The 27,883-nt window shown below is 43.0% G+C and overlaps 1 protein-coding gene across 3 annotated transcripts in view; it reads left to right on the plus strand.

The window, feature by feature from the left end:
• The window catches only part of sae1 (SUMO1 activating enzyme subunit 1), a 232,747-nt gene that overhangs the window by 140,716 nt on the left and 64,148 nt on the right, over positions 1 to 27,883 (plus strand). The window contains exons 6-7 of one of the 3 annotated variants that reach the window (XM_072274446.1): positions 2,577 to 2,679; positions 13,278 to 13,401. In XM_072274446.1, the coding sequence (XP_072130547.1) occupies positions 2,577 to 2,679; positions 13,278 to 13,315 (141 nt within the window). In that variant the 3' untranslated portion in view covers positions 13,316 to 13,401. Of the gene's footprint in view, positions 1 to 2,576; positions 2,680 to 11,781; positions 13,229 to 13,277; positions 13,402 to 27,883 lie in introns of those variants that run through there. The other 2 variants (XM_072274445.1, XM_072274444.1) reach the window with 2 other exon arrangements.

Genomic DNA, 27,883 nt, shown 5'->3' on the forward strand with positions numbered 1-27,883 from the left:
CTCTCCCTCCCTAATAAGGGAGAAGGAGGTGTCACCGATTTCCCAGTGAGCGGGGAGACATAACAAACAACTTGTTGGTTTACGATGTTAAACGTCCGTTACGTCACTTTTTTCGAGCTCTGTGCCCAAAGATCTTGGGTCTCCAGGCACACAGCTGTAGGTGTTTCGACTCCCCCGACAACACAGGGGTCTCCTGCAGTGACACCAACCCTCGATCCACCCGTCACCAGAGCCCTGAGATCCTAGGCTTCCAAATTCGAGCCGGACTCTTCGGCAAACCCCTTGGCGTGCCAAACAACAGCCAGTTGTGAAACCCCGAGAGAGGGTCCCATTCCCACAAAGAACCGAAGTCAGCGTGTAACTCCAGGTCAGGGTCTTCAAAAGAACCCAGAAAGGAAAAAAATAAATATATTAAAGATGGAAATTGAGCCTTTCATGTTTTATTGTTTTACAACACTGAATCACAGTAGATTTAATTTGGCTTTTTTTGACACTGATCAACGGAAAAAAAGAAACACTTTCATGTCAAAGTGAAAACAGATCTCTACAAAGTGATCTAAATTAATTACAAATATAAAACAATAAATAATTGATTGCATAAGTATTCACCCTCCGTCTTTAAAATGAAACATCAAATCATCACTGATGCAGCCAATTGGTTTCAGAAGTCACGTAATTAGTTAAATGGAGATCACTTGTGTGCAGTCAAGGTGTTTCAATTGATTGTAGTAAAAATACACCTGTGGAAGGTCCAACTGCTGGTGAGTCAGTATCCTGGCAAAAACTATACCATAAAGACAAAAGAACACTCTAAGCAACTCCATGAAAAGGTTATTGAAGTGCACAAGCCAGCAGATGGATACAAGGAAATTTCCAAGTCACTGAATATCCCCTGTAGTACAGTTAAGTCAATCATAAAGGAACAGAAAGAATATGGCACAGCTGTAAACCTGCCTAGAGCAGGCTGTCCTCAAATACTGAGTGACCGTGCAAGAAGGGGACTGGTAAGGGAGGCCACCAAGAGACCTATGACAACTCTGGAGGAGTTACAGGCTTCAGTGGCTGAGATGGGAGAGACTGCACATACAACTGTTACCCAGATGCTTCACCAGTTGCAGCTTTATGGGAGACTGGCAAAGAGAAACCTACTATTGATAAAAAGCTTGCATCTCGGCATGTGGGAGGCTCTGAAGTCAGCTGGAAGAAGATTCTGTGGTCTGATGAAACCAAAATTGAACTTTTTGGCCATCAGACTAAACACTGCATATCTTCAAAAGCACCCTATCCCTACTGTGAAGCATGGTGGTGGCTGCATTATGCTGTGGGGATGCTTCCCTGCAGAAGGTGCTGGAAGACTTGTGAAGGTAGAGGGTAAAATGAATGCAATAAAATACAGGGAGGTCCTGGAGGAAAACCTGATACAGTCTGCAAGAGAACTACTACTTGGGAGAAGATTTGTTTTCCAGCAAGACAATGACCCCAAGTGTAAAACCAAAATTATACAGTACTGGCTTAAAAACAACAATGCTAATATCCTGGGGTGGCCAAGTCAGAGACCAGACCTCAATCCAATTGGTAATTTGTGGCTGGACTTGAAAAGGGCTGTTCACTCACAATCCCTGTGCAACCTGACAGAGCTTGAGTAGTTTTGTGAAGAAGAATGGGAAAAATTTGCAGAGTCCAGATGTGCAAAGCTGGTAGAGATGTATCCACACAGACACAAGGCTGTAGATGCTGCCAAAAGTGCATCTACTAAATACAATTAAATTCACAATAAAACATGAAAACTTTCAAGGGGGCTGAATACTTTTTTATAGGTACTGTAAAAGTCAACTTGCAGGTAGAGTCAGTGGTGAGGAAGGCAAATGCAATGTTAGCTTTCATTTCAAGAGATCCAGAGTACGAGAACAGGGATGTGATGCTGAGACTTTATAAGGCACTGGTGAAGCCTCACCTTGAGTATTGTGACAGATTTTGGCTCCTCCTCTCATAAAAGGTCTGCTGCCATTGGAGGGTGTTCAGAGGAAGTTCACAAGGATATTTCCAGGAATGAAAGGGTTTTCATATGAGGAACATTTGATAGGTCTGGGTCTGTGCTCATTAGAGAACTTAGAAGGATGAACGGGAATCACATTGAAACCTTTCAAAACTTGAAAGGCCTAGACAGAGTAGATGTGAAAAGGATGTTTCCAATGGTGGGGGAGTCTAGGACAAGAGGGCACAGCCTCAGAATAGAGGGGTGTCCATTTAAAACAGGGATGCAGTAGAATTTCTTTAGCCAGAGCGTGGTGAATTTGTGGAATTTATTCCCACGGGCAGCTGTGGAGGCCAGGTCATTGAGTGTATTTAAGACAGAGCTTGATAGGTTCGTGACTGGATGTGGTGTCAAAGGTTACAGGGAGAAGACGGGCGAGTGGGGCTGAGGAGGGGTACAAAAAGAATCAGCTATGTTTGAATGGCAAAGCAGCCTCGATGGGCCAAATGGCCTTGTTCTGCTCTTTTGTCTTTGGAGATGGCAATTTGTCTCATTGTGTTCCCGGGCTTGATTTCTGCTTTCCTTCTTTTTCTTGGTGCAGACAGTGAATTTTTGCCACCTCAAAGAGGCTCTGGAAGTGGACTGGAGCAGCGAAAAAGCTTCCTCTCTGAAACGAACCCCAAGTGATTATTTCCTACTTCAAGGTAAAGGGGCAGCCTCTGCACTATGTAACTGGATAGTTTTTTAAACTTCCAGTCCTTCTGAGTTGCATGCAAGCTCTGTAGTCTGAATCTTTCATGTACTTTATAGTGTGACGCTTAACCCCGTGTGGTGCCTTTTTTAATTCATATTGGAATTGGTTTGTTAGTGTCACATGGACCAAGATAAAGTGTAAAGCTTGTCTTGCATACAGATCTATTCATTGCACAGTCCATTGGGGCGGAATAAGGTAAAATAATAACAGAACGCAGGATAAAGTGTAACAGCTATAGAGAAAGTGCAGTGCAGGTAGTCTGTTGTCGCATGAACAAAGTCTCGGTAGAGAAGTAGCAGGTAGGTATTAAATAGTCTCTTTGTTCAACAAAATGAGACACAGCAGGCAGTATATTGAGACCCTTTTGGAGGAAGAGGCCTGCTTGACCTGACATTACATGACATTTTATATGCTAAAGCTCAAAGGACAATTCCATATTTTTGCATTGCATCCATAGTGCTTTCTTTGAACTTCACACAGCCTTCACACCTTCTGCTTCGTACACACATGACAGACACCCAAATGAATTTTAAATCAGCATTGTCTTCCAATTAACTGTAGCTCTTAGGGAACCCATCGTTCAGAGCTGCATTTTCAATTTAATCTGCAGTTTTTATTCAGATCTGAAGATTGGTGGCTGAAGTTGGTCGTTGAAATTATTTGCTATATGTGCTGAACCCAAAAAAACACCCTAACATAGACAATCAGATGCAAGATCATAACGAGATAGATTGTGATGTTAAAGGTCCAATTTATTGTACTAGAGAGCTATTTGGTAGGAGTAGAAGATTTCTTTGAGCCTGGTGGTACATGCCTTCAGACTTTTGTATCTTCTATGTATTGGAAGAGGGCACAATAATGTGGTTAACTGGATCAGCAAGTCTGCAGATGACACCAAGATTAAGGATGGAGTGGACAGCAAGAAAGACTATCATGGCTTGCAGCGTGATCTAGATCAGCTGGAAAAATGGGTTGAAAAATGGCAGGTGGAATTTAATACAGACAAGTGCGAGACTTTGCACTTCAGTAGGACCAATTAGGGTAGGTCTTACATAGTGAATGTTGAGGAGTGAGGTAGAACAAAGGGATCTGGGAGCACAGATCTGTAATTTATTGAAAGTGAATTTCTGTGCTGTAATTTCCTATGACTGTATCATTGAGCCTGCTGGTACAAGCTTTCAGACTTTTGTGTCTTCTGCCTGATAGAAGAGGGTCGAAGAGAGAACGTCCAGGGGGAGTGAGACCTTTGATTATGCTGACTACTTTGCTGAGGCAGTGAGAAGATTTTGGCATGCTACCCTTTGAACAATACTAGCAAACCAGTGGTTGTGGCATGTTTTTTGCAGCTACCTGTTTTATGAGGCTACTGCAGAAACCGTTAACTGATGTGGCACAAAGGTTGAGTGTGGGATGTCTGATTTATATATAGTGGCTATTACTTGAAAAGTATCTGGGTGGGTGGTAGAAATATCAGTTTGACAGGGGCATTGTTCATGATAATCTCCCGTTATTGGCTTACGTAATTTGCCTCAGAAAAACCTTGGGCTAGGTGTGGGAGATCAATTCTGTATATGACACACCAACAACCAGAGAGTCAGCAGTTTCATCAGACAGAAAAGTGATTGCCAAATCTCAGTGATGAAATAAAACAATTAAATCTGCAATATATTTCAAAACTTCAAGAGAAATTTCAAGTTCCTGAGTGTCAATATCTCTGAGGATCTATCCCAAACCCAACAAAGAAGGCACACCGGCAGCTATATTTCATTAGAAGTTTGAGGAGATTTGGTATGTCACCAAAACACTTGCAGATTTCTGCAGATGTGCAGTGGAGAGCATTCTAACTGGCTGCATTACCGTCTGGTAAGCTGCAGAGAATTGTAAACTTTGTCACCTCCATCATTAGCTCTGCCCTCCATAGTATCCAGGGCATCTTCAAGGAGCGATGCCTTAAAAAGATGCTGGCCATCATTAAGGACCCCCATCACCCAGGTCATGCCTTGTTCTCTTTGGACCCATCAGGAAGGAAATACAGAAGCCTGAAGCTCCACACTCAACAACTGAGATGGTCTTCCCCTCTGCCATCCAATTTCTGAATGGACATTGAACCCACGAACACTACCTCACTACTTTTGTTTATTTCTATTTTGGCACTACTTAATGTTAATATATATATTTTTTCTGTAATTCATAGTTTTTTTTCTATTATTATGTATTGCATTGTACTGCTGCCAAAAAGTTAACAAATTTCACAACATATGCCAGTGTTGTTAAACCTGATTCTGATCTAAACCAGCAGTTCCCAACTTGGGGTTGGCGGACCCTTCAGTTAATGGTAGGGGTCCATGGCATAAAAAAGGTTGGGGACCTCTGTTCTAAAGTGAGCTTTAAAAGGGGGGGGGGGCGGTTGAAGATGGTTAGAATTAGTGACGTTTAGTTTGAAAACAGCTGCTTTAGGTTTAGTCTCTGGGCTACTGATTGTACTCGAGCTGGCAGTATCTGACCTAATATTGAATTATACGAGGCCTTAGTGCTGGGCACGTGGCCAAGTGGTTAAGGCGTTCGTTTAGTGATCTGAAGGTCGCTAGTTCGAGCCTCAGCTGTGGCAGCGTGTTTGTGTCCTTGAGCAAGGCACTTAACCACACATTGCTCTAGTCTCTGAATGAGGAGTGGCGCCCCACACAGACTTCCAATCTGCATGAAAATGCCCGCGCAGGCCTCTCATGGTCTGAGTCGACGTTCCATCCCTTCTTCCCTCCCTGCTACAATTATACAAGTCAGATTTAAGTGCCGGGGTTCGAGGCGAGGGACGGTCCAGTTCGATTGCTGCTCCACAGAGATTGCTCGTCTCTGTGCTGGACTGAGGCTGTGGCCTGCAACTAGTGGACTTCTGACTGACGCCTGACTTTTGTGAGCTTCAGTTCTGAATGCTGTGTGCTTGCTTTTATTGCTTGCCCATTGTTTTCCCCCTCGCCCCCTCCCCTCCCCCTCGCACTGCCCTGCCCACGCACCCTCGCCCTAGCCCTCCCTCTTCATCCTTGTCCTTTCCCCTACACTGGATGTTTGACAGTCTTTTTTTAATGGCTTCTATTGGGTTTCTTTGTTTTATGGCAACCTGTAAAGAGACGAATCTCGAGGTTGTATAAAGTATGCACTTTGAAACTTCAGCATCATTTATGTGTGAAATGGTTCATTTATTTTAAGACAACAATTAAGACCATAAGATATAAGAGCAGCCTTAGGCCATTTGGCCCATCAAGTCTGCTCCACCATTTCATTATGGCTGATACATTTTTCCTCTCAGCCCTAATCTCCTGCCTTCTCCCCGTATCCCTTCATGCCCTGAACAATCAAGAATCTTCTCATGCCTTAAATATCCCAGTAACTTGGCCTCCACAGCCCCCTATGGCAACGAATTCCACGGGCCTTTGTTGTCCTTTCCCCCTCTCAAGCGGGTTAATGAATCACACTCTTTGCAGTAAGCTTCTTCGATTCTGTAGTAAAGTTTCTGCATCTGTGATTGCTTTCCCTAATATCTTCTTGCCAAGTGTTTGGACGGAAAGTAATTAATTTCCGCAATATTTTGTTGAAAACGTGCTGGTTTATTTTCAGTCCTGGCTCTAAGGATTAATTATAAATAGCTGAAGCCCAGTTTCCTGCCACGGCAGCTAGTTTTTCCATTGTCAGTGCTACTCAGTTGTTCATCTGTACGGAGACTGCAGACACCAACCCTCCCTGTCCCACCTGCTCCAACCCAGCATCACTGCTTCCCTCCATACAAACACTTGGAAATGACTCCCACGTCAATCCGACCAAAACACCACCTGTATCAAAAATAAAGGACCGCTGAAATTTCACGAAAACAGCATTGAACGAGACCTTGTGCTTATTTTTTTGGATGAGTTTGTGCAGCTGCCTTCTTTCTCGTAACACCTGATGGTCAGTGAATATTGCACTTTCCCTTTGCCCTTATTCACTTCAACTAATGATGAACCAAGATGATTGTTCCACCATGGATTCAAATTCTTCTCCAGTGGTTGATGGAAAATATTTTTTTTAATTTCCTTCGCCACCTGCTCCCATGACTTCACATGACCCTGATGGGGGAATTCACGAACAATTATTACCCCTCAACCAACAGAATCAAGCTTAATATCACCAGCATGTGTCATGAACTTTGTTGTCTTTGCAGCAGCAGTACAATGCAGTTTATAATAATATGGGGGGGGGGGGGACCTGTGAATTACAGAAGTATATAAATATATATCAAATAGTTAAATTAAATAAGTAGTGCAAAGCAGAAATAAAAAGTAGTGAGGCAGTGTTTGTGGTTTCACTGTCCATTCAGAAATCAGATGGCAGAGGGAAATAAGCTGTTCCTGAATTGTTGAGTGTGTCCCTTCAGGGCCCTGTTCCTCCTTCCTGATGGTAACAATGAGAAGGGGGCATGTCCTAGGTGGTGGGGGTCCTTAATGATGGACGCCACCTTTTGGAGGCTAGTACCCATGATGGAGCTGTTTGTGATGTATATAAATGACCTGGATGGAAATGTAAATGGGTGGCTTAGTAAGTTTGTACTGAATACCAAGATTGATGGAGTTGTGGATAGTGTAGATGACTGGCAAAGAACATAGCGTGATATAGATCAGTTGCAGATATGGGCAGAGGAATAGCCGACTTTAACCCGGCCAAATGTGAAGTATTGCACTGTGGTAAGGCAAATGCAAGGAGACAGTACACTGTTAAGGATAAGACCAGAGGGATCTTGGGGGTCCAAGTTCATAGCTCCTTGAAAGTGGCTACACAGGTTGACAGGGTGTTTAGGAAGGCATATGGCATGTTTGCCTTTTCTAATCAAGACATTGAGTTCAAAAGTCATGAAGTTATGTCACAACTTTATAAAACATTGGTTAGGCATGCATTGCATACAGTTCTAGTTGCTTCATTATGGGAAGGATGTTGAGGCTTTGGAGAGGGTGCAGAAGGGGTTTACCAGGATGCTGCCTGGATTATCACGAGAGGTAGAACAAACTTGATTGTTTCCTCTGGAGTGTCAGAGGCTGAGGGGGAAATCTGATAGAGGTTTAATAAGCTTATGAGAGGCATAAATGGATACTCCGTCTACTCTTTTTCCCAGACCATGGCCCTTCATACCCTTGGCATTTAAGTAGCTACCCAAACTTCTCTTAAATGCTGCAGTTGACCCACATCTCCCACTTTCGCTGGCAGCTAGCGTATAGAGGAACAGAGTGATCTTGGGGTCCACATAAATCCCTCAAACCCCTCAAAACTGCTGCATGGGGATTTATTTTCCCAGAACAAAAATGCCTAATACAAGTGGACATAATTTTAAGGTGATTGGAGGAACGTATAGGGGAGGATATCAGATGTAAATTCTTTGCACAGTGAGTTATGGCTCAAAGGGTAGAGGACAGACTAAGAGTGGTCCAACGGTCTTCCAGGTTCAGAGGTTTAGCTCAGTGCTAACAATCCTGACTGGTAAAACAAAATTGTTATGGGACCAGCAATAAGAATCCTATATCTGAGTGTGACGGTATTCCTGAGTCTCCACCCGGGACTCGTGTGGCTGACAGTAGTGAAAACCGAGAGGAGGCTACTGACACGATGAAGGAAGCCCTGATCACCACCAGAGATAGAGGACCTTCACTGCTGCCCTAAACGCCAGCAGGTAAGTAGGTAAGAGTCTCTTGCATAGGCACATGGATGATAGAAAAATGGAGGGCCTTAGAGTCATAGAAAAGCACGGCACAGAAGCAGGCCCTTCAGCCTTTCTAGTCCATGCTGAACCATTTAAACTGCCTACTCCCATCAACCTGCACTGGGACCATAGCCCTGTCCAAACTTTTCTTAAATGTTGAAATTGAGCTCACGTGCATTAGTTGCACCGGCAGTTCATTCCACACTCTCACCACCTCTGAGTGAAGAAGTTCTCCCTCATGTTCCCATTAAAGATTTCCCTTTCACCCTTAACCAATGACCTCTGGTTGTAGTCTCACCCAACCTCACCTCGGAAAAACATGCTTGCATTTACCCTATCTATATCCCTCGTAATTTTGTATATGCCTATCAAATCTCCCCTCAATCTTCTACATTCCAAGGAATAAGTCCTACCTAATTTTCTCTTTTCTCTGTACCAGGTTTCCCCCGCTATCCGAATGTAGAGCGTTCCTATGAAACTGTTCGTAAGCCAAAGTGGCATAAAGCGAAGAAGCAATTACCATTAATTTATATGGGAAAATTTGCCTCCTGTGGGCAAGCCAGTTCTGGATCCACAAAGCAAGGTTCCCTTGGATCCCATTCTTCCTTACTTTCTCAATAAGCCTTGCATGGGGTACCTTATCAAATGCCTTGCTGAAATCCATATGCACTACATCTACTGCTCTTCCTTCATCAATGTGTTTAGTCACATCCTCAAAAAAATTCAAACAGGCTCGTAAGGCACAACCTGCCCTTGACAAAGCCATGCTGACTATTCCTAATCATATTGTACCTCTCCAAATGTTCATAAATCCTGCCTGTCAGGATCTTCTCCGTCAGCGTACCAGCCACTGAGCCACTCATCTTCCTTGGCTCTAAAGGGGAAAGCCTAGCTCATTCAATTTATCATCATAAATTATGCGCTCTAATCCAGGCAGCATCCTGGTAAGTCTCCTCTGCACCTTCTCCAAAGCTTCCATGTCCCACATCATGAGGCGAAAAGAACTGAACACAATATTCTATGTGTGATTTAACTAGGGTTTTATTGAGTTGGAACATTACCTCACAGTTCTTGAACTCAAAAGAGATACCATGCTTGATGCAACCAAGAATCAGCAACCTCTTCAAACCATCATAGTGGAACTATCCCCACCAATGTCTTCATAAATGCAGTAGTTCTTGAATGCCAGACATTAATAACATTCTCCAAACAACTAAACCCAACCACTGGTGAGAAAATGTAGCATACAGTGTGTTGTGGTGTAATTAATTTTGTAAAAAGATAAAAATCTGAACTCTCTGTGAGCTTGCAGCATGTAAGGTGTCTGTACAAATTAAACACTGTAGGTTTGTTAATGTTTGTCAATAGTGGTTTTATCCTTACACTGTAGGTTTGTTAAATGTTTGCTAATAGCAGTGGATTCCTGTAGGCAAAAAGGGTTAGATTAATCTTGAAGTAGGTTAAAAGGTCAGTGTAACGTCGTGCGCTGAAGGGTTTTGTACTGTGCTGTACTGTTCTATGTTCTATGCTAGCCTGCTGTCTATATATGTGACTATAAGACCATCAGATATAGGGGCAGAATTAGGCCATTTGGTCCATCAAGTCCTCTAAACCATTTCATTATGGCCAATCCATTTTCCCTCTCAGCCGCAAACTCCTGCTTTTATATAAAGTGCTTTTAATCTCCATTGATCTTTTCATAGGGAAACAGAAGCTTTGAAGGAAGAAGCAGTTTTATGTTTGATACTTTATCTGAAGACTGGCACCTCCACAGTCCAGCTTTCTGTCCTGAAGAAGGGCCTTGGCCTGGAACATCAACTGTTTATTCATTTCCACAGATGCTGCCTGACCTGCTGAGTTCCTCCTGCATTTTGTGTGTGTGTGGCTTTCTGTCAATAATACATCTTACTGTTATTGTAGATCATGTAGTTAAAACGTGGCAGAGAATTTTGAAACCATTTTTCTTTGAAGCAAAGAGTGCATTGTGAGCCAAGCTGATTGACAACACTTAAAATAACAAGTCCCTCTCAGTCATTGTCAAGCAGTTTTAATCTGATCCAAACTGTAAGAGCTTTAAGTGCTTTAAATATATCAAGTATATCGATCTTGGGCGTGTGTGTGTGGGTGTCTCTAGAGCACAAAGAGCACTGTGTCATCCATTGGGATTCTAGGTTTCTCCGAGTTGCCTTGTTGCCAGCACCCAGTGGAATAAAGAAATGTAACAATGCCTCAGCCTCGACAATCTGTCACAGGGGTTCTTGCCCAGACATGTGAGGCAGAGAACCAGCCAGGAGCAAGGACACGGGATTGTCACACAAAAGACCAGATGGACGGACTGTTGAAAGACCCTGTGTGTCGTGATATGGACCAAAGCAGGACTAATGGCTTTGGGCCAAACCATATAGACAAAACCTGCACTGATAGCCTGCTCTGTGCTATGCAGAGGCCACTACACAACACTCGCTTAGAAAGCTGAGCATAGGCACAGCCTGTAGCTTCTTTCAAGGGTTGGTGTGAATGCTGAGGGTTAGGTTTCTGTGACTGCAATTTAAGAAATTGATGATTAAAACTTAGAGCAAAGATCTCTGTGGATACAGGCCCTTCGGCACACAATGCTGTGCTGACCTTTTAACCTTCTCTAAGATCGATCTAAATCTTCCCTCCCATGTAGTTCTTCATTTTTCTATTACCTATGTACAGTCTAAGAGTCGCATAAATCTCTCTAATCTATCTGCCTCAACCACTCCCCCTGGCAGCATGTTCCACACACCTGCTACTCTGTGTAAAAATAAAAACTTTCCTTTAACGTCCCCATTTATACCTTCCTTCAATCACCTTAAAATCATGTTCCCTCATATTAGCCGTTTCCACCCTGGAAAGAGTCTCTGGCTGCCCACTCAATTAATGCCTCTTATCGTTTTGTATACCTCTATCAAGTCACCTCTCATCCTCCTTTTCTCCAAAGAAAAAACACACTCAGTCTATCCTCATAAAATTATATGGATGGCAGGGTGGAGATACATCTCTACCTGTTAGACAAGGTGTAGCACCTGTTTAGCTCCTCCCTCCCCCCCCCCCCGATAAAGGTCATGTGAAATCATGGGATCAGGTGATGGATGGTTGTATGAGCAACTGGTGAACTTCACAAGTCCTAGTTATGCGACCACTGATGCCAGGCAGACTAATCTCAAGGTTGTATAATTCATTCATGCTTTGATAATAAATGTACTTTGAACTTGAATTTTGAACCTCGATCAACTTGCACAACGTCTTTGAGGATCTATGCATGTGGACCCCTGAGATGCCAATGTTTTATTTTGTACTTTTTTTCAGTATGTGAACCCATTGAAGTGTTAGCCGCAAAGAGCAGGAATTTGCGGAGTTGACTCCTGGCATGGACTGAGCCAGCTCAGCAAATACTGATTCTTTTCCAAGTGGCCTCTGGAAGTTCCTGACCTGGTGACAGGAAAAAGGCTTGTTATGACACCTAAACACGAGGAATTCTGCAGATGCTGGAAGTTCAAGCAACACACATCAAAGTTGCTGGTGAATGCAGCAGGCCAGGCAGCATCTCTAGGAAGAGGTACAGTCGACGTTTCAGGCCGAGACCCTTCATCAGGACACGTGTCATAATTGATTTGCCTCCAGACCCAGCAGTCGAGCTCACATGGAGAGCAGTCAAGGCACATTGTTTTTTAGGAGAGGAGCTTACTAACTTACTACCCACTATGCCGCTGGCGTTTAGAGCAGCAATGAAGGTCCTCCATCTCTATCTGTCCTTGGCCACTCAGATGTAGAAAAATTCTTCACTGTTGTTTCCGTACCAGTTTTGTTTTACCAGCCTGATTTGTTAGCCCTGAGCTGAACCCCCGAATCTAGAGGATTCGTGGATCACTCTGAGTCTGGTCTTACCTTTGACCTGCTTGGAATAGGTGACCCTAAACAGAGACATAGTATAAAGCCCTGACTCCAGCCAACATAGATCTCTGGGTCATTGAGGCACACAAGTCTCCAAACCAAGACAAGCTTGTTGTCCTGTTGTAGGTAGGAGAAGAACAACACACACAACAGTGCTGGAAAAACTGAGGAGGCTGTTTCCCTAGAAGGAAAGAAACAGTCGATGTTTCTGGCCGGGACCCTTAGTCCAGACTGGAAAGGGATGGAGAAGAAACTTCTTAAGTGGTAATAATGAAAAGTACTTTAAAATTGCAGGCTTTTTTTTAAACTGATCTTTTTGTGTTTTAAGTAGCTTTATTGTGATTTTCCTGAAATTCAAGATGAATAAGTAGTTGTATTAATTAGTAGTTTGTGGGTTTGTGACCAGATCTTTCAGGCTTACATATCGTGGTGTTGCCTGTGACAGCATCCAGGAGAAAGGGCACTGGAAGCGGTGTGAGAGAGCACGCTGAATTCCATGTAGGTTAAAATTCTAACCCCTGTACAGGTCGGCTCTTCCATTAGTACTGTGGTCCAGTGGCTCCAGGACAAAATCCTATGCTACTCAGGGACTTGTGTCAATTTTATTTTGTAACTGTATTGTGCTTAATCTGAATTATTTGTGCTGTATTGTAACTGCTGTGTATGGCTATATGTGCAGTGTGTGACTGAGGAAGAGTGTTTCGTTTAGCTGTATGTATGTGTATGGTTGAAGGACAATAAACTTGAACTTGATAGGAGGTAGAGGATAAATCTCGAACATATTCCATTGTGTAGCCTTTGGATATCCAAAACTATTGGAGTTTTATGTGACAGACGGTCAAGATAACATTGTTGTATAAACTTTAACAATAAATGAGCCTCTTTAGTTCACTTTTTTTTTGTCATCTCAGATGATCTGAAGGCACTAAAGCAGCAGCCTTGTCATTAACAACACCTGGTCAATGCCAGCACTGCAGACAGCAGCGGACCCGTTGTTGACGGTGCCGGGCTGAGGGCAGAGATGCAGACACCAGCAGCCCTGTCATTAACAGTATCAGGTCAATAATGATGAAGTAGCAACACTTGTTTGCAAGCTGTCCTGTGGAAAAAGCCGTGGGTGTTGCAGCTCGCAGCCTCAAGGCTGATGTGCACAGCCTGCAGGAAGCCAGCCCGGGTTAGGTGATGTACAATTTGGAAGCTGACTGGGGGAGCAACACAGTGGCATCTAAACGCAACTCTCTGGCACGTACTGTTGTTCCATGATGTTACCAGTTAACCCCTCTGAGAACCTTGCTGCAAAAGAAAAAGAGCGCTGTATCACCTGGCGAGATTATAGAATGATTTCATCCATGGGGAAGATAAATGTTGTTGCTGATTAACTGGACTCTGACAACTTGCACTCGTTCCTCAATCACACTTACATGCCAGGAGAAAAGCCTGGTCACTATCAGAATCAGGTTTAATATCACCAGCATTTATCCTGAAGTCTGTTCATTTTGAGGCAGCTGTACAACGTGTTACATTTTAAATAAAGAAGAAAAAGCTGTGAATTACAGTAAATATAATAGTTAAATAAGTAGCGAAAAAAACACAAATAAAAAAGTAGTGAGGTAGTGTTGATGATCCATTGTCCGTTCAGAAACCTGATAGCAGAGGGGACGAAGCAGTTCCTGAATCGTTGAGTGCCTGTCTTCAGGGATTCTCTTGCTTCTTTCTGATGGTAGCAATGAGAAGACGGCAAGAGGGCGGTCTTTAATGATGACGCCGCCTTTAGAGGCAATGCTCCTTGAAGGTATCTTGGATGGTATGGTGGCCAGTGCCCAAGCTATTCTGAATGTTGCACAAAAAAATACCATTTTTATAGGCGTTGACTAATTGGATACAAATTGGTAACCTTGTGGATGTTCAAATTCCTTATTTACATTATAAATCACCAGTCGCATCAGAATAATTGTTCATTCGTTATGTGCTGTGTCGTATGACATGGGTGATCATGGTCTTTCCATGACCATGATTAATCTTGGCAGATTTTTTCTACAGCAGTGATTTGCCATTACTTTCTTCTGTGCAATGTCTTTACAACACTCTTCAGCAATTGTCTGCCTGGAGTCAGTAGTCACAAAGCCAGGTCTTGTGATACAAACCAGCTGCTCATACAACCATCCACCATATGCTTCCATGGCTTTATGTGACCCTGATTGGGGAGGAATGGGATTTTGGGACTAAGCAGGTGCTACACCTTGACGAACGGTGATCTGCAGGCTCGCGGATGGAAGGATCACCTCACACCCTCTTTGGTGGAGACATATCTCCACCCCACCAACCTACCATAGTAGTAGGAAAGTTGTTGAAGAAGATTCTGGGGGGGCATGAGTTATGTTCATTCAGAAAGCCAGAGACTAATTACATTGAATAACAGTTTTTTTCAGAAGTGTTGTTTCCTCTGAATTGTTTTTTGTTCAGGACAGACCACTTGAAACTGAGCACATATATAATTTCAAATTATATATAGAAATTTGGAAAAACAAATTAACTTTTGAATACAGTGCCTTTAATTACATTGCTGATGCTTTGCAATATTTCAACTAAGCTAAAGATGTTTTATTGATGATTTTCATTTATACTCAGTGTCTGAGGCTTCTCGCTTGTGTCCAAAAATAATCAGCTAGTATTGATGGATTCCAGTTGTCCTGATACCATTTCTCCATGACCGCAATGTCCTGGTGAAACCTTTCACTGTGCTTGTCTCTGACAGCACCAAAATTTGCAGGAAAGAAGTCTAAATGGGAATGCAGAAAATGAATCATTAGTGATATGTTGCATTTCATAGTTTTGTATGCTTGAAGCATGTTATCAAACAGCTGCATGTAGTTTGGTGCTCTGTCGTTGCCAAGAAAACTTTCAGCAACATCCTAGAATGCCTTCTGTGCAGTTTTCTCTGGTCCCACAAGAAATTCTTTGAGTTGCCTGTTGTCAATGACCTGTTTGATTTGTGGACCAACAAAATGCTTTCCTTAATCTTGGTGTCAGTTATTCTGACTTGAATTATGAATTAAAATAACAAATATAAATATAAAAATAAATTTCATTCTGATCTTTCATTATTGACAGCCTAAAATTTGCAAGATACACCCAAAAGCATTCAGGAAGCAAAATCTTTGTTGTCCAGTGTTAGTGGAAGTCTTAGTGGGTTTTGTGCAGAGTAGATCATGCTTCAAAAATCTGTAGTTTTTTTTAAAGAGGTGAGTGAGGGGATTGGTGAAATTGGTCGATGTTGTCTGTATGAACCTTAGTAAGGCTTTTGATAACATCTTATATAGTAATCTGGGCCAAAAGGTTGAGGCTGAAGAAAGGAAGAGAGAAAAAAAAAGATAGAAATAGATAGACCAGAGAACAGTACAGCACAGAAACAAGTCATTTGGCTCACATTGTTGTGCCGAACCAGCTAAATAGATAGATAGCCACTTTCCATAATGTACATTTTATTTGGGCTTTTTTCTTTATTAGGTGGCCTTTTGGGATTGAGGATTATTTTAGGGTTTAGTCACGCCTGTGTCCAGGTGGTCATCTGTTCTGTTTGAATGCAGATTGTTGTCTTTGATGCAAGCCAAGGTGGATAAGGAAATATTTTGCAGGTGCGTAGAACAGACAAGTAATGATGCCTTGTACTTTCAAGTGATTAATCCTGACCACAGTTTTTTTTTTAATATTATTTTGCAAAGTGACGAACACCTAAAGCCGCAGATCTTGAGTGGCTGATCAGCAAGGCTGATCATGCCTTGCTGAAACCACAGAGATCTGAAGAGGAAGAATACACATCCGAGCAAAGGGGAAAAACAAGGATGACAAAGCAAGCTTGGGTTTCCTGTTGTTAATGTTCTTCCCCACAAGAAACCTGATGCTAAACCTGATCGTTGTCTACTAATCTACGAAAGGCCTGACTTTTTTATCCATAATAAGTAATGGCCACATTACTAGGTGCCTCCTGTATCTAATAATAAATGTCCACTGAATGTATAAACTCTAGAATGTCTGCAGATGCTGGAAATATAAAGCAACACACACAAAAAATGCTAGAGGAACTCAGCAGGTCAGACAGCATCTATAGAAATGAATAGATAATCGGCATTTTGGGTCAAGACCCTACTCTAAGACTGAGAAGAAAGGGGGAAGATGCCGGAATAAAAAGCTGGGAAGAGGGGACTGAGGTTAGCTGGGAGGTGATAGGTGAAGTCAGGTGGGTGGAAAAGGTTAAGGACTAGAGAAGGAGGAATCTGATAGGAGAGGAGAGTGAACTATAGGAGAAAGGGAAGGAGGATAGGAGCCCAGGAGGATGTAATAGGCAAGTGAGAAGAGGTAAAAAGTCAGAGTGGGGAATAGAGTAAAGGTTGCGGGGCAGGGGGGGGGGTTCTTTGTTTATCAGAAAGAGAAATCATATTCATGCCTTCAGGTTGGAGCCTACCCAGAAAGAATATAACGTATTGCTCTCCATCCTGAAGGTGGCCTCATCTTGGCACAAGTTTGTAGTCGTCTTCTTGAAGTAGCCCATCCACTTCAAGGTTCGACATATTGTGCATTCAGAGATTCTCTTCTGTACTGTTATTGTCACCTTCCTGTCAGCTTGAACCAATCTGACCGTTCTCCTCTAACCTCTCATAAACAAGGTGTTTTCACCCACAGAACTGCTGCTCACTGGATATGTTTTTTCCCTGTTTTTGTTTTGTACCATTCTCTGTAAAACTAGAGACTGTTGAGCGTGAAAATCCCAGGAGATCAGCATTTCTGAGATACTCAAACCACCCCATCTGGCACCGAGTTATTCCATGGTCAAAGTCACTTAGATCACATTTCTTCCCCATTCTGATGTTTGGTCTGAACAACAACTGAACCTCTTGACCAGGTCTGCATGCTTTTATGCATTGAGTTGCTGTCACATGATTAGCTGATTAGATATTTGCATTAACAAGAGGTTGTACCTAATAAAGTGGCCACTGAGTGTTTGTCAGTATATTATCTCCATTTAGTCTTGATGCAGGATCTCAAAGTTCAAAGTAAATTTTATTGTAAAAGTAGATATATGCCACCAGATACAACCCTGAGATTCATTTTCCTGTGGGCATACTCAGCAAATCTATAGAATAGTAACTATAACAGGATCAATGAAAGATCAACCAGACTGCAGAAGACAACAAACTGTGCAAATTCAAATATAAATAAATAGCAATAAACAATGAGAACCTGAGACAATGAGATAAGAGTCCTTAAAGTGAGATCATTGGATGTGGAAATATTTCAGTGATGAGGCAAGTGAGTGTAGTTATCCTCTTTTCTTCAAGAGCCTGATCGTTGAGGGGTAGTAACTGTCCTTGAACCTGGTGGTGTGAGTCCTGAGATTCTTGTACCTTCTACCTGATATCAGCAGTGAGAAAAGAGCATGGCCTGGGTGGTGGGAGTCTCTGATGATGGATGCTGCTTTCCTACGACGATGTTTCATGTAGATGTGCTTAATGGTTGGGAGGCCTTTACCCGTGATGTACTGGGCCAAACCTGCTACCTTTTTAGGAAGGCATTGGTGTTTCCATTCCAGGCTGTAATGCAGCCAGTCAGTATACTCTCCAGCACACATTTATAGAAGTTTGTCAAAATATTTGATGTCATGCCGAATCTCCACAGATTCCTAAGGAAGTAGAGGCACTGCCATGCTTTCTTTGCAATTGCACTTAGGTGCTGGATCCGGGGCAGGCTCTCTTATAATAACACCCAGGAATTTTAAAGTTACAAACCTTCTCCACCTCTGGTCATCTGATGAGGACTGGCTCAGGGACCTCTGGTTTCCCTGTCCAACATGAATTGTTGATGCCTCCCTTCCGTCTCCACTAACACTGCTTACCCTGTTGGAAGCAGAATGTTTGCAACTTTAAAAGCAGCTGCCTTTTTGCTCCAGATTTCAGCAACTGCAGTCTTTTGCATGGCCTCTCATATTGCAGAACATACAATAGCTTCTACGCATATTTTGTACTCCCTGATTTGAGGATATTCTAATTCACCAAATGTTTAGTGAGATATTCTGCTGCGCAGTATTCAGAAACAGAAAAAGGTTTAATATCACCAGCAAATGTCATAAAATTTGTTGTCTTTGCAGCGACAGTACAATGATATACATAACAACAGGAAAAAATTGAATTATAGTAAGTATGTGTGTTTATAATACAGAATTAAGTAAATAGTACAAAAATATAAATTTAAAAAGTAGTGACATGATGTTCATGGGTTCAATGTCCATTCACAAATCAGGTGGCAGAGGGAAAGAAGCTGTTCCTGAATCGTTGAGTGTGTACCTTCTTCCTAATGGTAGCAATGAGAAGAGGACATGTCTTGGTTGACTGGAGTCCTTAATGATGGATGCCATCTTTTTGAGGCTAGTGCCCATGATGGAGCTGACTAAATTTTCAACTCTCTGCACCTTATTCCGATTCTGTGCAGTAGCGCCCCCCCCCCATACAAACAGTGATGCAGTCAGACAGAATGCTCTCCATGGTACGTCTGCAGAAAGTTGCAAGTGTCCTTGGTGACATACCAAATCCCTTAAACCCTAATGAAGTATAGCCACTGTTGTGCATTCTTTGTAGCTGCAACGATGTGTTGGGTCCAGGTTAGATCCTCAAAGATAATGATACCCAGGAACCTGAAATTCTAAGTTACTGAGAACATGCTGTGCTTATCAACACATCTTGTAAGGCTGACGTCTAATTTTGTGTCTTTGAATTATTAATTTAGTTACATGATTATTTACAGTCATAGCAGACTTTCATATTTAACAGCATTTCCTTTGTTCATAGACCAAGCAACACACACACAATGCTGGAGGAGCTCAGCAGGCCAGGCAGCATCTGTGGGAAAAAGTACAATCGACGTTTTGGGCCAAAACCCTTCAGCAGGACTGGAGAAAAAAAGATGAGGAGTAGATTTAAAAGGTGGGGGAAGGGGAGAGAGAAACACAAGTTAATAGTTGAAACTGAGAGGGGGAAGGGATGAAGTAAAGAGCTGGCAAGTTAATTGATGAAAGGGATACAGGGCTGGAGAAGCGGGTGGGTGTCTGAAAGGAGAAGACAGAAGGCCATGGAAGAAAGAAATGGGGGGAGGAGCACCAGAGGAAGACAAGAAGATAAGTTGAGAGAGGGATGGAGAATGGTGAGAGGTGAGGGGGGGGAGCCGTGCATTACGGGAAGTTTGAGAAATCAGTGTTCATGCCATCACGTTAGAGCCTACCCAAGAATATAAGGTGTTGTTCCTCCAACCTGACTGTGGCTTCATCGCGACAGTAGAGGACCATGGATTGACATATCGGAATGGGAAGTGGAATTAAGATGAGTGGTTCATGGGCAAGCTTGCTTCTCCTGGCAGGCAGGTCTCACCGATATACATACAAGAACACTGGACACAGTATATGACCGAACAGACTCATAGGTGTAGTGTCACCTCGCCTAGAAGAACTACTTGGGGCCCTGAATGGTAGCAAGTGAGGAGGTGTAGTACTTGTTCCACTTGCAAGGGAGTCCTTGGGCAGGATTCAGCCATGACTGAATGCTGGAGTGCAGTGGATGGGCCAAATGTCTGATTCTGCTCCTGTGTCTCATGGTCTTGTGTGCGCTTTGCACTCTATTAATATTTTTTTCTCTTTGTATTTGCAGTTTGTTGTCTTCTGCACTCCGGTTGAGCACCCTAGTTGGGTGGTCTTTCATTGATTCTGTTATGGTTATTATTCTATACTGGATAAAGAGGTTCAGTGGAGCGTTGCTGGAGACTGCATGGGCTGGGTTTGTTTCCTTTGGAGCATAGAAATTTGTGATAGACATATACAAAATTATGCAGGTGAACCAGAACTATTCTTCAAACTCTCTAAGAACTTAGTATCTTTCAATAAGTTCATCCTTTAAGCTCTAGAGAATAAAGACCGAGGTTTCCCAGTCTCTCTCCGTGCAACAAATAACCCATACCACAAACCCTCTGAAAGTTGAAAGTCAATTTTATTATGAAAGTACGTGTATAGATAGCATAGCGGTCAGCACAATGCTTTACAATACCAGCGATCAGGGTTCAATTTCCATCGCTGTCTGTCAGGAGCTTGTACGCTCTCCCTGTGACCGTATAGGTTTCCTCCCACAGTCCAAAGCTGTACCAGTTAGTAGTTTTAAGTGGTCAATGCAAACTGTCCCATGCTTAGGCAAGGGTTAAATCAGCAGTTTTTAGGTGGCCCTGATCGAAGGAACCCATTCTGTGCTGTAACTCAATAATTAAATACTTACATACAACCCAGAGATTCATTTTCTTGTGAGTACACTCAATAAATCTGTAAAATAATAACTGAATCAATGGAAAACAGCACCAATTTGGGCGTTCAACTAGAGTGCAGAGAACAACAAATGGCAAATACAAAGGGAAAGAAATAGTGATGATTATTAAATGAGCAATAACTATCGAGAATGTGAGGTGAAGAATCCTTGAAAGCAAGTCCAGTGGTTGTGGACCATTTCAGTGAAGGAGCAAGTGATGCTATCCCTAATGGTTCAGGAGCCTGATGGTTGAGAGTTAATAACTGTTCCTAAACCTGGTGGTGTGAGTCCTGGTGTTCCTGTACCTTGCTGATGGCAGCAGCGACAAGAGAGCATGGCCTGTGTGGTTAGGGTCCCTAACGATGGATGCTGCTTTCCTGCGATAGCATTTAATGTCGATGTACTCAATCGTGGGGAGGGCTTTACCCATGATTGACCAGGAAATATCCACCACTTTTTTGCAGCAGATATACCCTTGTTTTTAAGATGAGAAGATCCAAGCCCCAGATAAAATGTTTGTACTTAAATCCTTTTACAATAAAGGGTCACATGCAGGTGTCCCTAATAAAGGAACCACTGAGTGCAAAAGATGAAAATTCCTGCTGTAAGCTAGCCAACATAGCTCTGTTTTAGGATACTGAGGAGAAGAATGACAAGGGTTACTGGATAGAGGCAGCTGCGTGGCAGACAATTACAGTGGTGTCACCACATTTGACAGAAAGCACCCATTACTCCAAACTGCTATTGCTTTTCAAAGTACAATATAGCGTGCCCTCCTCCACCTCACTGACAGAGAGCAGTGTATGTGTGAATCCTCAGCCCAGTCTCCTGCTGCATCAGCAGGAACCTGAGGGTAAATTGCTGGCTGTTATCAACACCACTATTTGGGCTATGATATTCCAGGCAGAGTGAGCTGACTGTAAGGCATTTGGGCAAGATGTGGGAATGGTGCCAATCCTCTGCTTTGGTGCCTCTGTTTCTTCAGGAGCGATTATTGGTGCTGGCATGAGATGATAATCTATGCCACAGTGGCGTAGTGGTTCCATCATGGGTACTAGCCACTGTAGTAACCAAGCTACAGTGCCCCAGGAAGGTGGTGCCCATCATTAAGGGCCTGACCACCCAGGACATGCCCTCTAATAAGACCAAAAGAAACAGAAGCAGAATTAGGCCATTCGGACCATCACATCTACTCTGCCATTTTATCGTGGCTGACAAGAGAAAATCTGCAGGTGCTAGAAATCCAAGGAACACACACAAAATGCTGGTGGAACTCAGCAGGCCAGGCAGCATCTTTGGAAAAGAGTACAGTCAACATTTCAGGCCAAGACCCTTCCTGATCCATTGTTTCTCTCAGCCCAGTCTCCTGCCTTCTCCCTGTATCCCTTCATGCCCTGAACCAGTTTAGAATCTATCAATCTCTGCCTTAAATATCCATAAAATTTAGCCTCCACAGCTGCCTTTGGCAAAGAATTCCATGGATTCACCACTCTCTGGCTAAAGAAACTCCTCATCTCCATTCTAAAAGGACGCCTCTCCATTCTGAGGTTGCCCTCTGGTCTTAGACTCTCCCACCATAGGAAACGTCCTCTCCCATCCACTCTATCAAGGCATTTTACTATTTGATAATATTCAATGAGGTCACCCCTTATTCTTCTGAATTCTGGTGAATACAGGCCCAGAGCCATAAGACACTCTTCATATGACAAGCCATTCAATCCTGGAATCATTTTCATTAACCTCCTTTGAACCCTGTCATGTTCCAGCACATAAAAGGACCAAACCTGTTCACAGTACACCGGTACTTTATAAAGTTTCAATGTTATATTCTTGCTTTTACATTCTAATCCTGTTGAAATGAATGCTAACGGTGCATTTGTCTTCTGCACCACAGACTCAACCTGCAAATTAGTCTTAAGGGAATCCTGCCCAAGGACTCCCAAGCCCCTTTGTGTCTCAGTTTTTTTGTATTTTCTCTCCATTTAGAAAATAGTCAACCCTTCCTTTTCTTCTACCAAAGCGCATGACCATACACCTCCCAACAAGTGTATTCCATCTGCCAATACTTTGCCCATTCTCCTAATCTGTCTGTCCTTCTGTAGCCTCTCTATTTCCTCAAAACTACCTACCTCTCCACCTGTCTTCATATCCTCTGCAAACTTTGCAACAGATTGTTCTTTTCCAATCAATGCTGGCCGATTCTTCTCTCATCAGAATCAGGTTTATTATCACCGGCATGCGTTGTGAAATTTGTTAACTTAGCAGCAGTAGTTTAATGCAATATATAATATAGAAGGAAAAAAATAAAATAATAATAAATAAGTTACAGTATATGTATATTGAATAGATTAAAAATTGTGCAAAAAACAGAAATAGTATATAATTAAAAAGTGAGGTACTGTTCAAGGGTTCAATGTCCTTTTAGGAATCGGATAACAGAGGGGAAGAAGCTGTTCCTGAATCGCTGAGTGTGTCCCTTCAGGCTTCTGTATCTCCTCCCTGATGGTAACAGTGAGAAAAGGGCATGCGCTGGGTGCAGGAATCCCTAATAATGGATGCTGCCTTTCTGAGACACCGTTCCTTGAAGATGTCCTGGGTACTTTGCAGGCCAGTACCAAGATGGGGCCGATTAAATGTACAATCCTCTGGAGCTTCTTTCAGTCCTGTGCAGTAGCACCCCTGCCCCCACCCCACATACCAGACAGTGATGCAGCCTGTCAGAATGCTCTCTATGGTACATCTATAGAAGTTTTTGAGTGTACTTTAGATTAGATAATGAGGACACTCAGTCCTCGTTTATTGTCATTTAGTAATGCATGCATTAAGAAGTAATACAATGTTCCTCCAGTGTGATATCACAGAAACACAAGACAGACCAAGACTAAAACCGACAGAAACCACATAATTATAACATATAGTTACAACAGTGCAAAGCAATACCGTAATTTGATAAGAGCAGACTATGGGCACGGTAAAAAAAAGTCTCAAAGTCTCGATAGCCCCATCATCTCACGCAGACGGTAGAAGGAAGAAAAACTCTCCCTGCCATGAACCTCCAGCACCGCAAACTTGCCGATGCAGCACCCGACCACAGCTGACTCTTGAGTCCGTCCGAAAACTTCGAGCCTCCGACCAGCCCTCCAACACCGAGCAACATCTCTGCCGAGCGATTCAGGGCCTTCCCCTCTGGAGATTCTGGATCACACAGTAGCAGCGGCAGCGAAACAGGCATTTCAGAAGTTTCACCAGATGTTCCTCCGTGCTTCTCACGTCCATCTCCGTCAAATCAGGATTGTGCACGGCATCCTACTTGACAGATTACAGATATTCATTCCAGAATGGCCGCTGCGCGCTGCATTGCACTGCCATCTTCTCTGACTATTTGTTGACATACCAAATCTCTATAAACGCCTAATGAAGAATAGTTGCTGTCTTACCTCCTTTATAACTGCATCGATATGTTGGGATCAGGTGAGGTCCTCAGAGACCTTGACATATCTATCAATCTATCCCCCTCCCCCTCTTCTCACCCCCCTGATCCCTCTCTCCCTCTGATCCCTCTATAAAGATTGGTGTATGTTCCTTCGACTTACCCTTCCTGAAATCCACAATCAGCTCTTTTGTCTTAGCAACATTGAGTACCAGGTTGTTACTGCGACACCAGTCCACTAGTTGGTATATCTCTCTCCTTTATGCCCTCTCGATGCCATCTGAGACTCTACCAACAATGGTTGTATCATCAGCAAATTTATAGGTGGTATTTGAGCTATGCCCAGCCACACAGTCATGGGTATAGAGAGAGTAGAGCAGTGGGCTAAGCACACACCCCTGAGGTGCGCCAGTGTTGATCGTCAGTGAGAAGGAGATGTTATCACCAATCCACACAGATTGTGGTCTTCCGGTTGGGAAGTTGAGGATCCAGTTGCAGAGGAAGGTACAGAGGCCCAGGTTCTGTAGCTTCTGTATCAGGATTGTGGGAATGATGTTATTAAATGCTGAGCTATAGTCGATGAACAGCATCCTGACATTGGTGTTTGTGTTGTCCAGGTGGTCTAAAGCTGTGTGAAGAGCCATTGAGATTGCGTCTGCCATTGATCTATTGTGAGATCGTGCCTTTGTAATTCCCTTTACTCCACTGTTGTACTGATGCATCTGACTTTAGCTTCTCCTTCTCAAATTTCAGGCTGAATTCAATTTTATTATGATCACTTGCCCCAAGGGTTCTTTTACTTTAAGCTCTCTGATCAATTCTGGTTCATTGCACAACTCCCAACCCAGAATAGCTGATCCTCCAGTGGGCTCAACCATGAGCTGCTCTAAAAAGTCACCTCATAGGCAATCTAGAAATTCCCCGTCCTGTAATCCAAAACAATTTTCCCAATCTGTCTGCATATTGAAATCCCCCATGACTATTGTAATGTTGCCCTTTTGGCATGCATTTTCTATTTCACGTTGTAATTTGTAGGCCACTTCCTTACAATTGTTTGGGGGTCCGTCAGGGTGTTTTTTACCCATGCAGTTCCTTAGCTGTATCCACAACGATTCAACATCTTCTGGCCTATGTCACCTATTTCTCATGATTTGATTTAATTTTTTATCAACAGAGTGACACCACCCCATCTGCTTTCCTGCCTGTCCTTTCGATACGTGTATCCTCGGATATTAAGCTCCCAGCCCTAATCTTTCAACCATGATTAAGTGATGCCTACAACATCATACCTGCCAATCTGCAACAGTGCTGCAAGTTAATATACCTTATTTTGTATACTGCGCACATTCAGATACAATACCTTCAGTCGTGTATTCACCCTTTTCAATATTGTCCGTCTTTTACATTGCAACTCATCCTGGTGACTGCAATTTTGATCTACCAACAGCCTCTCCTCACTACACATTGCCCCTGTTTGTAAACCAGCTACCTCATCTTAATCACTATTATCTGCCTTTCCTATGATACTTCTTGATTTAAATGTAGGCAACTCAGGACTCGTCACACAGTGCTCAACCTATTGATTACTAATTTTGTCTGATGTCTTACCAACATCTGCCTCCACAACCTCTCCGCTAACTTTTCAGCACTCTGGTTCCCATCCTCCTGCAACTCTAGTTTAAAACCCACTGTGCAGCATTAACAAACCTTTCTGCTAGGAAATTAGACCCCTCCAGTTCAGGTGCAAACCATCCCTTCTGTACAGGTCCCACCTTCCCTGGAACAGAGCCCAATGACCCAAAAATCTTATGCCCTCCCTCCATTAAACTGTACAACCTTCCAAGTTCTAGCCTCACTAGCACATGGCATGAGTAGCAATCCTGAGATCACAACCCTGAAGGTCCTGCCCTTTAATTTAGCACCTAACTCCTGAACTCATTATGCAAAACCTTGTCACTTGTCTTACCCATGTCATTGGTATCTACATGGACCACGACTTCTGGCTGTTCACCCTCCACTTAAGAATGCTGAGGACTCGATCCGAGATATCCCAGACCCTGGCCCCCAGGAAGCAACATACAATCCGGGAATTTTGTTCTCGCCCACAGAATCTCCTGTCCATTTCCCTAACTAACAAATCCCCTATCACCACAGCATGCCTCTTCTCTTCCCTTCCCTTCCCTTCTGAGTCACAGAGGCAGACTCAGTGCCAGAGATCCAACCACTGTGGCTTTCCTCTGTTAGGTCATTCACCCAACCCCCCCACCACCCAACAATAGCCGAAGTGATATACCTGTTGTCCTGTTGTTGAGGGGGATGGCCACAGGGGTACTCTACACTGGCTCCTTAACCCCTTTCCCCTTCCTGACTGTATCCCAGTTTCCTGTGTCTCGCACCTTGGGTGTTACCACCTCTCTATATGTCCTATCTATCACCTTTCAGCCTCCTGCATGATCCGGAGTTCATCCAGTTTCAGCTGCAGCTCCTTGATGCAGTTTGTTAGAAGCTCACAGTTGTGGTCAGAGATACTGGAGGTTTTCCTGCATATCCTGCAAGAAGAGCATTGCACTACCCTGCCTGATGTCTCTCCTGTCCTAGCAGAGCGGATATAATGAAGAGAAGGAAAAAAAACTTGACCTTTTCTTTCCTTTGCTTCTCTTCACTGAAGCTTCAAAGAGCTAAAGCTTTAAGATCACTGCTGTATGTCCACTCAGATGAAGGCCGCTGCACTTGCCCCTGCCTTTTTATTTGTTCTTGCCTACTGTCCTGTCTTCGCTACCATCGGGAAGGAGGTACAGAAGTCTGAAGGCACACACTCAATGATTCAGGAACAGCTTCTTACCCTCTGCCATCCGATTGGACATTGAATCCATGAACACTACTTATTTTAACTATTTAATATACTTACTGTAATTTGGATTTTTTTTTCTATATTTATCATATATTGGTTTGTACTGCTGAGCAAAGTTAACAAATTTCACAACGGTGATATTAAATCTGATTCTGGTTGGTGCATTGCTGTTATAGCTTGGGGTTTCAGAGTTCAATTCCAGTGTCCTCTGTATATAAAAAAAAAAGTTTATTAATTCTTCCCATGTGCACGTGGGTTTCCTCCGGGTGCTCTGGTTTCCTCCCACAAACCGAAGACTTACTGATTAGTGGTTTAATTGGTCATTGTAAATTGTTCTGTGATTAGACTAGGGTTAAATGGGTGGTTGCTGGGCCGGAAGTGCCTGTACCGTGCTATATCTCCAAATAAATTAATAATTCTATCGTGTTTATTTTAAATGGCAAAATTTTCTTTTGTAGTTTACATCCCTCCTTATAACCATATAACAATTACAGCACAGAAACAGGCCATCTCGGCCCTTCTAGTCCATGCCGAACTCTTACTCTCACCTAGTCCCATCGACCTGCACTCAGCCCATAACCCTCCATTCCTTTCCTGACCCTATAGCTATCTTAGGGATATCTTCCTTCTTAGGGAGTTGAGAAGAACTTGCTCCATCCCTAGTTTTGTGGGTTCTGAGGTTGACTAATCAGGTCAATGTGTGAACCACAGGCTCTTCACCAGATGGGGTAGAGGTGGTTAATGGGGTGGTTGAATTGGTAGCTTTTAAGATTTTTATTCTTTTATTGAGATATAGTGCAGAATAGATCCTTCCAGCTCTTCGAGCCACGCCACCCAGCAATCCCCCGATTTAATACTAGACTAATCGTGGAACAATTTACAATGACCAATTAACCTACCGAC

Source organism: Mobula birostris, chromosome 12, assembly GCF_030028105.1.
Source record: "Mobula birostris isolate sMobBir1 chromosome 12, sMobBir1.hap1, whole genome shotgun sequence".
In the NCBI taxonomy this organism is placed as follows: domain Eukaryota; kingdom Metazoa; phylum Chordata; class Chondrichthyes; order Myliobatiformes; family Myliobatidae; genus Mobula; species Mobula birostris.